This window comes from Lepidothrix coronata, unplaced genomic scaffold, assembly GCF_001604755.1.
Source record: "Lepidothrix coronata isolate B3197 unplaced genomic scaffold, Lepidothrix_coronata-1.0 Scaffold86, whole genome shotgun sequence".
NCBI lineage: Eukaryota > Metazoa > Chordata > Aves > Passeriformes > Pipridae > Lepidothrix > Lepidothrix coronata.
Genome location: NW_016690266.1, coordinates 492,943 through 505,814, shown reverse-complemented (window position 1 = coordinate 505,814; position 12,872 = coordinate 492,943). Strand labels below are relative to the sequence as shown.

Here is a 12,872-nt window from a genome sequence, read left to right as displayed (position 1 = left end):
TATATAACAGATGCAGTACCCTGTAGGATGAATGTATAATGCCACAAAACCACTCCAGGATCACAGTTTTATCCATTCCTGAAGAGTTCACCTGTGGCTTGTTAGTAAAGCACTTGCACCATGAATTGCTATGAGATTCAAAGCAAAGAATTCCAATTCAACTCTGGCATCAGCATCCTCTTTTATTAGTACTGTAAAGCTATTCACCATGCTGCTGTGTAATCAAGGATATAAAGTGTTTGCATTGTAAACACTTCAGTGCACAAAGATGGAGTGACAAAGAGTAATTCCAAAACATTCCTGTCTACAAAGTACAAATCTACCAGGGACAACTATGCTTTCCAGAAGACTAGAGGAAAGGATGGCAGGTTCTCTTGGATCAGTTTGACTTACAATCTGTCGAATCTGTTCAGATGAAATCCCCAAACACCCCTGCACAGAGCTGAAGTCATCGTATTTTGTGCCAAGGCGGTGGAATTCACATAATTTCCTATGCAGTGTAAGAGCACGGAGCCGAGATCAGTCCCTTTTGGGGATGTTCCATGAACCTCTTGATGGAAACAATGAACAAAAGACCTTTATACCTTATAGACCAGTGCTCCTGCTGCTGGAATCACACTGTTATGGCTCTTATCAAAACTGCAGAATTCTACCAATTTTAGTAAAAGCTCTTGTAGTCATCTAACTCTTCTATTGCCATATCCCCAGACTGTGATTTGCACAGTAGGTGGGAGAAGTCTCAAGAAGATCCAGTGCATAGAACCACATGTCCACCAGGTTGTCTGGCATTGATCTGCTGTATATAGACAATGTCACATCAATTACTTTGTTAATTTTGCTTCTGCCACTAGCAGGAGCAGTTGACATCATCTGGTTTAAAAAGTTTTTAAGAGATGCAGCCTGTGAATGCTTTACTCTGATATCTTGAAACAGTGCAAAGTGGTCTGTGCTGTGTATGTAGAGTCACATACGCAGAGTAAGTTTTTTTTTAAGGATTTTTGTGAAGTGTTAGTTCATGGCATAGGACTATTGATTTGGGTATTCTGAAAAATGTAGCTCTGTTAATTTTTATTATTTGTCACACACTGTGGCAGACACAAAAAGCTTAGTTCAATGTAACCCTTCATGCTAGAAGCATATTCACGTCAAAAAATCACCACTTGAATGAGTTGGAAGAAGTTGCATTTAAAATTATAAATTACTAACTGTTAGTTTGGAACAGGAGCCATTACTGTCCACTGGATACTCAGTACCATTTAAATTGAATGCTTAAATTTATAGTTAGTCTATTGACTAGAATATCTCCTGTTGGGAACATAAAAACTGCTTAAATGAGATTTGAAATAATAATTTTCCGTGAGTTTCAAGGCTTCAGGAAAGATTGAGAAAAATTTCTCCCCAAAAATAAAGAAGTCCATAGGGTATCTTTGTGGCTCTGATCCAATCCAAAAGTAACTTTAAAGTAATGGCCTACACTTATTCCTGACTCACAACCTATTCACCTAAACTGCAAATTCTGTATGCAGATTCTAGCCGGTAATAACGTATTCTCAGACCACTTCTTACTAACTTTCCTCAGGGACTGCTGTGCCATGTCACATGGTTGCTCCAAAGCACAGCTCAGACATTTTGTACTCTGTATTTCTCCACAGATTTGCACTGTTCTACTGTATGCTAGGCCTCTGTGTGGAAGCTGCAGAATAACCAGGGTGGTTCTCCTAGGACCCAGAAAATTTAGAACAAAACTCTAGTGTGCTTTCATGCTCCAAAATGGCTGTGGGGAAAGGTGGGAAGAAGGCCAAGAAGCCACTTTCCTCAGCGACTTTTAATACATCTTGATACTCCGATTTTTTTGTATGAGGCTAATTCCATATTTCCTGTTGCTGTTTTTGGAATTTCCCTATCTAATGCAGAAGTTATCTTGGTCTTATGCCTGTCTCTTGTAGATATCAACTGGATTTTCCTTTTCTCCCTTTCATCAAGTTCTTCCTCCCTATTTTCTTTTCCTCTCTTTTTCATTTCCTTTCCTCATGTAGGGGAGTTGAGGGTGTGCTTAGACAGATCTGGGCAGAAATGAGAGATGAGAACAGTAGTCTTCCTGGTTGGGGAGTAAAGTAATATGAAACAAATGGCCAGGGGTCAGTTTTCTGAGAATCAGCATAAATGTCTAGTGTGTGCACCTAACACCTGCTACCTTAAAGAGTAACTCTGCTTGTGCACTTCTGAGGGTAGAATTCTGACCCAGAATTAATTGGCTGAGATCTCTCAGCTGATTGAAAACATTAATTTGTTCATTCTGACAGGATCTGTACAGTGAACATCTTATGAACAATTTAGCACGCTTTCAGAGATTACATCCAAGCAGGGGAGGACACCTGGTATGTGTGCTTCCCCCATCTGGCAGTTAGGGAGCTGGAATCTCATCTGGAATAAATCAGCACAGTTCTCTTGAAATCACAGTGAGATAAGGCACGTTGTCCCATGTTCTATTGCAACTTTGAATAGCTTAGACAAACCTAAACATACAGAAGCAGATTCTCTTTTGCACTAGAATATCTCTATGTTAGCACTTGAAAGGGAGGAAAAAGAAAAAAAAAAAAACAGAAAGAGGAAAGAAGAAAAAATAAACAATCAAGAGATTTGTACCAAGTGAAATTATAGGACATTTGGGAAACACCTCCACTGAATCTGCTGAATGGTACCCTGACTTTAACATAGAAGTTGTTTGGAGTTTAGTTTACTGGCTTTTGATCAGACACACGTGTTAAAGGATCCCTGGCTGGAGGCTAACTTGGAATGGTTTGTTTTGTTTTCTTTCTTTTCTTCCATTTTTTCCTTTTCTTTGCTGTTTTCTTGATGATGGCTTAGTATGTACAGGTTGTGCTTAAAAGAATTAAGGAAGACACAGGTGTGTGCACACCCACAAAAAAAAAATAAGGAAAAAAAGAAAAATAATTAAAAAAAAAAGCTTTCATCCAGGAATCCATTCAGCTGAGTCCCATTCAAAATGCCACATGTATCTGCAATAAGAGCCAGGAAAGCGATGTGATTCTGAGGCACATGAAGACAGATGTGAGGTTCAATTCCCAGCAGGATTGACTCAGCCTTTCATCCTTCCAAGCCAGACAAATTGTATTCTGTGCAGTTTTCTGTGTGAGGTCTTTAGGAAGAGACCTCGAAAAACAAGTTTCTTCCTGCTCAGCTTGCATGTTATAGAAATCGTAGAGCTTTGCAAAAATCTCTGTCCCAAACCAACAACTTCCTTGCAGGTTGGGGTGTGCAAAAGGCTGGAAGATTATGGTCCTAATAGACTCGCTTCCTGTTGTTATCACAGAGAACTTCAATCAATAGGAAGGAATGAACAAAGAGACTGTAGCAGCTTATCACAGTGGAGAAAAAGGCAATCTGCACATCAGATCTGTGCGAGGGAAGCAGGGGTACACTGTGGGAGAAATGGTTGGATCCACAACAAGATTACCCTTACTGACAGAACAAAGGGAGCAAAACCAGATTTGATCTGCAACAGAGGAAATAATGGGTTTATCTACATCTTTGCTTCACAGATTTAAGCCTTATTTATTGTAAAATAATGAAGCCCTGAATTAAGTTTAAAAAACCAAACCCTGCGTGATGTGAAATAATAAAGCATCACATTTTGAATGAATGTTGGATAGATAACACTGTTATAAACCAAATCTCAAACACCTCACTATTTACACTATACAGAAGTCAAATGACTAAATTATTAGCCTTTGGGTCATTGGTTTATTTCACCAGAGTTACTAGGGCAGGGCTGAAATTTTAGTCCTGGCTCATGGACACACTGACACCCACATTTCTTTTTTGCAGCAATCTGAATTCACAGGTTTCACATCAGCATTTATCTTGCACTGAATTTTCTTTTATTGCAAGTGAGGAGCAACTCCTATCACAATTAGCAAATTGTCTGTTAGTAACATGAGACTCGCTTCTGTCAGACAGCACAAACTTTAATTTGTTGTGAGGAGATGCCAAGGCAGGACTGGGTTTTTCAGACCCATCCATACAACTGTAAAGAAGAAAGACCCAAAGCTGAAAGTGACATTACTGTGGCTCTTTTTCAAGTTAAGGCTGAGGCAAAATACCCACTTTGAGAGTATCCAAAAGGCAAGAAGACAAAAAATAGTCACCTTTAGTTTCAGAGACAGTTCAGTGCAGTTTTCTGTTTTACTGCATTTCATGCTGTACAATACCTCATAAGTAGCTCACAAGACTGACACCTCAGAAAAATACGGGATCACTCATAAAAAAAACCCCAAAACCATCCAATCCTAAACCACGCAAAGAAGAAATAGTTAATTCATAATAAACCTTAAACATTTTCATTGTGACTATAGACTGGATATAAGTTCTTTTTTTGAGTTTTCTTTATGAATAAATGATGATTGACAATTATTAACATGAAGACTACTCCTAAACACTACAGTGCCTATTATAAGGAGATGAAAGTTTTTGTACTGGGAATCTTCTTTGAGTATCAGTCCCATCAGAGGCACAGAGTGTGCTTACATGAGTAAGTGCCCAGTAGGGTGAGTAATTGCTCTATGCTATGGCCTGCTGTCAATAGGAAACACAGAATAAAGAAAAATCCATTATAATTCTACAGTCAGAAACAAACAATAAGGAAAATCTTTACTCTCTGAGCTAACCTTTTCTATACATAAATTCCATCTTAAGAGGCACAGTTTCTGGCTTATCTTACAATTTCTTGTTCAGATGCTTCAGGTATGGGTCATTTTATAAACACAGAGAACACCCACTTGGTAGCCTTGATATTAACCACTTGGAAAAACAAGCACACAACAACACTGAAAAGAGCTCCAAAGCAGTCTTTGTCACTGGAAAATGAATGTAATCAACATATGATCGATGTTGAGCCATCATCATTAGGTGGACCTGGTTTAGGTGCAAAAAAACCAGAAGGTTTATTCACTGACGTATTTTAAATCTTTTGTAGCTATGAATTATGGAATCATTCTGGTAGTTTTAAAGACACAAACCAGAGTTCATGGACATGGAAAATTTTCTTGGATGTTCCTGTCTCTGAAATCTCTTACTTAGTGAGGTCTAATAAAGTCTGGGGCTATGGAGAGCACTGCAAGAGTAAGTGTTAGAATGAGTTCTGTAAGTTTCATTAACAATAATGTTCTTTGGCTCCTAAAAATTGTCTCCTGGTATGAATCTATGTCTTATGTGTGAACATTCCTATGTGCACATAGCACATATACATATGGGTACAGACACATACTGTCTTCCTGACCATAATAATCCTGAATTTATCCACAGCACCAACGAAATATTAGGCAATAGAAACAAAACAGCTTGTTGTTGCACCATTGCACTTCATTCATGATCAGACTCCTCATTATTAAAGTGAAAACATAATTTCTTACCCACCAGGGAACATGGGCCGTTTGAGGGGTGGAAATGTTACTATTTGTTTTTGAGAGACTGAGCCACTAGGAACAAGGCTCTAAACCTCTCCGCACATAAGCCAAAAGCCATCAAGTCATAATTGCAGCATCATCATTATCGACGTAGCAGTGGATCGTTTTGCCACTCACAAAAGCAACTCACCTGTTCAGCTTTCTGGTGAAAGACAGCAGACATGGCTAAGATGGTGCTGCGCTCATCCAGAGCTGCAGCAAAACTCTTCCACTCTTGATCCAGCTGGCTGGATATTTGTTTAATTTGCTGGGAAGCATAATGGCCTGCCTCGGAGAGCCTTGACGCAACAGACATGATTCGATTGATGTTGACATAGGCGTTCTGAAAATTAAAAAGCACACATAAATAAAGAGAAGGAAGAACTGTGACTACCCTCTGCTTTCATTACACATTCCAAACACCATCAGCTGGAGTAAAGCCAAGCAGTTCAGCGAGAGCAATTAAGCACCTGCTTAAATATGCGAGAATAGCAGGCATACTACCTTCCACTCTAAAAATACATCCCTTTGGAATCTTTTTGCTCATCTATGCCATTATCTAACACTATTATCTCCCCTTCTCTACTTGAATTTATTTATGTAAAACTAATTTGCCATACTTCACCTATTTACTCCCCTGTTAGGGTCTACTCATTGTTTCTATGTTTTTATTATTTCTGTTGCATTACTTCATATATCTGGATGCTATATCCATGTATTCATAAGTAAAATGTTTGCTTTCTGTCCTTTGAGAACTCTCTGATAATCCTTTATAGACACACAGTGTCAACAAATGGAAAAGTCTCACAGAATTTAAAAGAGCTCATAAAGATATTCTATAGACATATAAGTGTTTCCATAGAAATGTCTATTACATTATAGGCTTCAGTTAAAATGTTATCTTTTCTGCAGGCTATTTTAAGCTGTTCTCTAGCAGAGATATTATTTAACTTCACTCTGCATTTAGAAGGATTAAAAAAGCCTACTAAAAGGGTAATATTTTCTGTTCTTTCATAAGAATTTTCCATTACAGTTTTTATTCATCCTTGAAGAAGTGGAAGAACAGTTTTTTCTCAAACTGAACTGTGGACAGCAATATAATTGCATTACAATACCCCCATTCTGCATAGGAATGTAATGCTGAAAATAAATAGCCATCATGACAATGTCTTACAAAGATGCACCATCAAAAGACAAATGACAGCTGTTTTGCACATTTTTGGAATGTCATTTGATCTAAGCACTTTTCCTTTCTCTTTCCTCCTCACTAGATGAAAGGAGCATCTCAGAATTTCAGATGTTTTGCTAGTGTTGACTTACTGCTGCTTTCTTGTCTCACTGAAGTATTTCAAAAGGGCTTTAGGAATTTCTGAGACTAGAATCTGTAAGACCCTTATGCGCAAGGACAGACAATAGCCCTGATGATTTTAACAGTATTACTCATGGGCAAATAATAAATCAGAGATGGAAGTGTATGTTGGAGCAGGATCTCATCATAGTGAGTGGGAGCACAATGGGGAAAGGTATCTGCCAATCCAAACATGAAACACAACAGAGCACTGCCAAGTCAGGTACAGTTCCAAACTAAGTTGTAAAGCAGGGCAAAGTATGTCTGCAAAGTGTGAGGGATAACTATGATGTACACTCATCATATCTGTAGGTGATAAAGGGCAAAAGGATGGAGCCACACCCCATACAGCCACTCTGCTCTCCTTGGTAAAACCATGACTGTGAAAGTTGCCACCTCAATAACACAGATCTAAAGCAATACTCAGCCTTCAGTTGTGTTTTTTCCCCTGATCACAAAGCCTTTTCTTAAAAATTGGACTTGGCCCAAAATTGTCAGATTAATTTTAAAGAACTTCTTTTTTTTCCAGTACAGTTAGAGAAACCAATCAAAGTTATTCTGGAGTTTAAGGTACACTAAAGAAAGATACTCTGATTTGAAATTTTAACCACCAGCCACAGTCAAAAACTTCTTTGTGTCCCTCTAGGTTAAAAACTGGAACTCAGACTAAATATTTAAGTCTTTTTCCCAGAAAGTCTTCATGACTAAGCCTCAACCAAGATCATTTTGCAATATTTCAGGTCAGTCCTTCTGGTGGAAAGCAGTGTAGCATGACTGCACTGCTACACTATAGTTGCTAAAACTTGGATGAGTTGTGTCAAAACAAGACCTGGAACTTTGCTGTGCTTGAAGGAAAAGAAAAATTGCTGGAGAAGTTTTTGATTTCATGTAAAAAATGGTTGCTTTCATCCTGATTTTATTTTTTTTTCCTTGCAGAATTATCTCAGCCACTGCAATGCAATGGGAAAACAACTGTGAATTCCTTGGTGTATAGACATGTTAACTAGCAGGAATGTAAAGGTAAGATTAGTTGAACTACATCAGATGTTCTGAGAGTCTGTTTTTTAAGTCAGAGACATTTTTAGTTTTTTATGTCTGTTGTATTTTTATACAGAGATGAGGATGAAATTTCTTTCCTATATGAGAATTTTTCATGGAAGGGTACCAACTCACTAACTCCACAGCTTTTTCAGCAGAAAGCAAGGAGCAGTTTGGGAATCACCTGCCCACACCTCCACTCTTAGTGCACCAAGTGGAACAGGCTCAGGAAAGCCCTGAGCTTCCCCTGCTCCTTTCTGAACAAGTCTGAGTTTCTGAGCATTCCAATCCAGTATCAACCAGGATGTGCTCTTTGTAGCTCCAAAAAGTCGTTCAGTGGAGATACCTCCACTTCCCTGACACATGCACCCTTTATCTTCATTTTTTTATACCATTTCAGTGATGCAGAGACACTGAAGTGGGGTTTGGACACACAAGATTTGTTCAAGGTCTCACAGAAAAACATGACAGAGCAAAGATTTGGCTGAAGAACTGGAACTCAGGATAGCACATCCTACTAGATATTTTACAATTTCAGGACGTTTGCTCAATGTCTCTATTACTGGAAAAGAAGAAATCCCTGGGAAAAACTGGAAGATATGGGTTTCTGTTGCAGATTGATATAAAATGCAGTATGGCTTCAAGGCACTCCATAATTTACTTTCAAGAGAAAAACATTTAATTGACCACAGTTCACAAAATGCAAGACATTTCTTTTCCACCTTGAAGAAGCACAAGATTGTTAAGTGCCTTTTTTTCGTCTTTATCTGCCAATGTGTAATGGTCTGAGTAAAATGGAAAATCTATGCTGACAAAATTCAACTGTCGACATCTCACAGAGTTAAACCTTCCTTTCCCTCTGGTTTGTTCACCTCTAAAAACTGAGTGAATTAAGATTTTTTTTATTTGTCACTATTATATAGATCTTCTTATCTTTATATGATACAAATTACATAGAGCTACTAATGTCTGTAACTTTATTTTTCCTTTAGGCTCAGAAAATCCACTTCATCAGATGCATGAAGAGTCTCACTTTAATCTTAATCTAAGGCCTCACCTTTTTTTCAAAATAGAGGTGTCCCCAGAAAGGACTGCAAAGCTATATAGGACCACAATAGGTCAAACAATTAGAAAACAATATATTGATGTATAGAAGTAAAAGCACTTCAGTTGACATTCTGTAGTCATGACACTAGGATAGACCAAATGTTTGGGTAATATATATCCTTCATCATTGAAAAAACTTTATTTTACATGTATTTCCAAACTTTCCAAAAGCACTCCACATGCTGGAGTAAATTTGGTATTGACTTTATTTCAGCTTTGAAACTTTAGTCAAAAAAAGGGGATTTTTGCCTTCTAAAAATCACCAGACTGGCAAACAAAATAAAAATTTCCCCACATGTACATTGGCATCATGATGCATAACAGTTTCTTTTACAGTTTAGGAAGGCCTTGTGCAGTGCTTTGCAAGTGAACATACCCCTCTTTATGCACCGATTCTTAGTCCATTGCTGCTGCCTAACCAAGGCCTTGAGTCTGGTCAGCAGTGTGTGTCACGCAGCTGTTCCCGCAGCACAAGGACGCGCTGCTGAGGTCCCGAGCACACGGCAGGGCAAGAGCCCTCAGTCTCAGCAATAAGCACTGACAGTAGTGGAGTTTCAATTCTGGAATGATCTCCCACAGGGAAATACAGTAATTCAGCCCTGATCATCTCGCAGGCATGCTGGGGGACCTTCCCTCTTAATTAAACCCTCCAAGCCTAGCTGGAACAATACTTTCTTATGATACACTTATGAAAAGAATACCTTACACTCACAAAAGAAAAATGAGGAGTGAGAAGCATTAAATCTGCAAGGAATTTGGCTGTGTTCATCTCATTTCCTAGAGAACTAGTTGAGATGTTGTGATGGCAAGCAGCAAAGGTGGGCTGCTAGAGAAGGGTTTTGCAGATTAATTGAAGGTGAAATTTGATTGTTGAGTTGTTCTTTAAAACAAAATTTAAAAATAACCAGTTTACACTGTGTTATTGTGAGTTTAGAAACCATATGTGAAATGAACCTAACACATAACTCCAAAGCAGAATGTTTCAGTGACAAAAAAAACTCATGAGATATCTTTTAAGACCTTTAAGTTTCTATAACAAGGCCCATTACATGTAGCCTATTGCAGAGTAATATTGGATGGCATTTTAGCTCTGCCTACATACAGAAAAATACCATTCATTTAAGACAGATGTTGGGAATTATTAACAGACACTATTAGCCTTCACATGATAACTGTAACGTGTTTGAAATATACTGTGACTTAGGACAGCATGGGTGTCCATGTAGTGTCAGACAGCAGGATAGGCAGCAATGACAGCTCTGAATGCTGCCATTTTTATGCATTCCCCACAGAAAGTTGGAAGTCATTCTTTAAGGAGGTTAATAGATCCAGGCATAAAAAAGTCCAGGCAAAAGCAACAGGAATAACTCCAGTTACTCAGAACAAATGGCACATACACCATGTATCCAGGTGTAGAGCTACAATCAGTCTGCTTTGTGCCATATCGAAACACCAGGGTTTTGTTCTCTAGTGGATTTATTAGACTATTGATATTCCTCAAAAAAGGTCTGAGCTAAATATTCATCCTTGTGAAAAGTATTATTGCTTTAGTATAAACATTATACAGCTGTGATAAAGACTAACATAATTTATTTTGAATCTGAAGTGAAAACAAGCACTGCCTTGAATCACAGGGGAAAAAAATAATCTATGGTCCTTATTTGAAAGAAAAATAACACACTACAGTTTATTACCTCAAATATATGATTTGCCCACATCCCACATTGATCATTTAAAAGGAAGAATTATTATTGTAACAAACAGAGCAACAAATTGTTTTTCCAAGCAGGAGCTTTGGTCACAGCATGCCTATAGAGATGTATGGGAAGATCATGCGACAAAAAGCATGACCCAATAAACATTTGGAGTGTGTATTTTCTAAAGGAACTGAAGACAATATTTTAACTATTATTAGTTATGCCAGGCTTAAAGGACACTAGGCACAGTGTAAAGAAAAAAAAACAACAACAAACACAATCAAAACAAAACACCTTAGAAATCCAAGATTAGATCCAACTTCCACTGAAGTTTGTAGGGTTTTTCCCTGCAAAACATACAGCCATCCTTAGCTACTTTGTCCTCCTTCGCTCTCAATACTGACTTTAATGTATTGACAAAAAAGCCCCATGAGCCATAAACAATTTCAAGTCCCAAAACAAAAAAAAGTTTAAAAAAAGATAAATATCTGAATTTTGTGATTAGCATGAGAGAGCTGAAAGACTCATCAGATAGAAATCTGATATGAATTAAATGTTTGGTTTATCTTATTAAAACTCACTAGAATCTTAAGTTTTCAGACTTGTGTGGGTCACAGTACTCTACCTGGGACTGCAAACAAATCTAAGGGTATTATTATCCCCTTTCTTTGGTAAAGAAACTGGAAAGGATTCCTGTCATTTTGTTTTTGTAGCCAAGTGTTACATGAAGGGATTGAGAAATACTGGACTATAAACACCAATGAGTACATAACCAATAGTAAATTCACCAGAACTACACTTTCCTCTCTAACACCTTTTGTATTATGTAACCTAATCCTAATCCTTAACTTCACACATATTTATCAGTGGGTAACTTAATGCAAGAATATTCTCTATATGCAAAAGTATTTTATGTATATCAGTATTGTAGGAGCAGAGCCTTTGGGAACCGACAGCAAGGGAAAGACCATTTCTTCCTCTGAAAGTGTACAGCACCTAAGTGTAACAGTGGCCTAAACCTACTACTCTTACTGAAATATAAATATCACCAAATAATATGTGTTAGTCATTTTCCAACAGAAATCAAACAGCAGCATGAACAAGTGAACTAAGATGTTGCCATAAAAATAAGACAGGAAAGGGTTGCTTTAGCTTCAGACTCCTCTCATTCTTCCTGCATGCTTTACCACCTGTGGAGTGACTAGTATGCAGCTCAACACTCTAATGCAGCAAAGTGATGTCTCCTGCATGCCAACACCCTCATGTTCACAATGCTGTCTTGCAGAGACACTGGGACTCACTCCACATTTTTCTAGCAAAGAATCTTCTCCGTCTAAAAAAAAGTACATCACTGCTGACATAAAAGCAGCAGTTTCAGTTTAGTTCGAGCTGCAGCTTACAGTTATTACACTTTTCCCACTATTTTCCAAATATCCTTTCAGTTTGATACATCCCCACATCAGCTATTTCAAAAATAGGATGCCCAGACTTCTGCAGGACAACAGCCCTGGTTAATTCCACAGCCCTGTTTAATTCCACTCTTCAGGCTGTAAAACTCACCTCACATGCCAGCCTGTGTAATCCCAGCATTGAAATACCCTCTTGAAATGTTGTGCAGAAGCACAGCCCAAATACAGGCCTTTCAGCAACAGGGAAAGTCTTTAAAAACCTGTTTGATTGTGAGGAATTTCAATCACTGAGTAAAGCTCTGATATTGCCAAAAAATACCATGCAGGCCTCATTTAGACTGGGGGGAAAAAAAGAAGGAAAAGAAAAAAAAGAAAAATATAGGCCTGAGTTGCTTCTGTATCCTCAAATATTTCTGTAGTCTTTTTTAACCTGACTTTGCCACACTGCAGTAACAATACCACAACTCATTATATAATCTCTCTTTGACAACTGAAATCCATTGAACAATTTTTTTAAAAAAGTTCCTACTGAGAAAGTGTATCACAAGAAATTTTAAAATGGAAATTTAAGTTGAATAAACTGTTCCTGTTTTCTGTATGAATTGATGTTGATCCAAAACCAAACAGAAGACATCACCCCATTATCAGAGGGGATTCCAGGTATAATATTCAACTAAAGCTACACAAAAAATAGCATATAAAAATTAAATACAGCTGTACTGCTCTTTTTTATTTATATTCCTATAGGAATATCTAAGAACATAGGATTATCTAAGAACATACATAGGGTTTGGCACCTTTGTTACAT

The 12,872-nt window shown here is 37.8% G+C and overlaps 1 protein-coding gene across 14 annotated transcripts in view; it reads right to left on the bottom strand.

The window, feature by feature from the left end:
• Positions 1-12,872, bottom strand: part of KALRN (kalirin, RhoGEF kinase) — a 515,157-nt gene that overhangs the window by 271,231 nt on the left and 231,054 nt on the right. For all 14 annotated transcript variants that reach the window (XR_001875782.1, XR_001875783.1, XM_017820865.1 and 11 more), the window contains exon 7: positions 5,617-5,808. Coding sequence is in view for 12 of the 14 variants with exons in the window: in XM_017820865.1 (XP_017676354.1) it covers positions 5,617-5,808 (192 nt within the window). In the remaining 2 variants the exon portion in view is untranslated. The remainder of the gene's footprint in view (positions 1-5,616; positions 5,809-12,872) is intronic.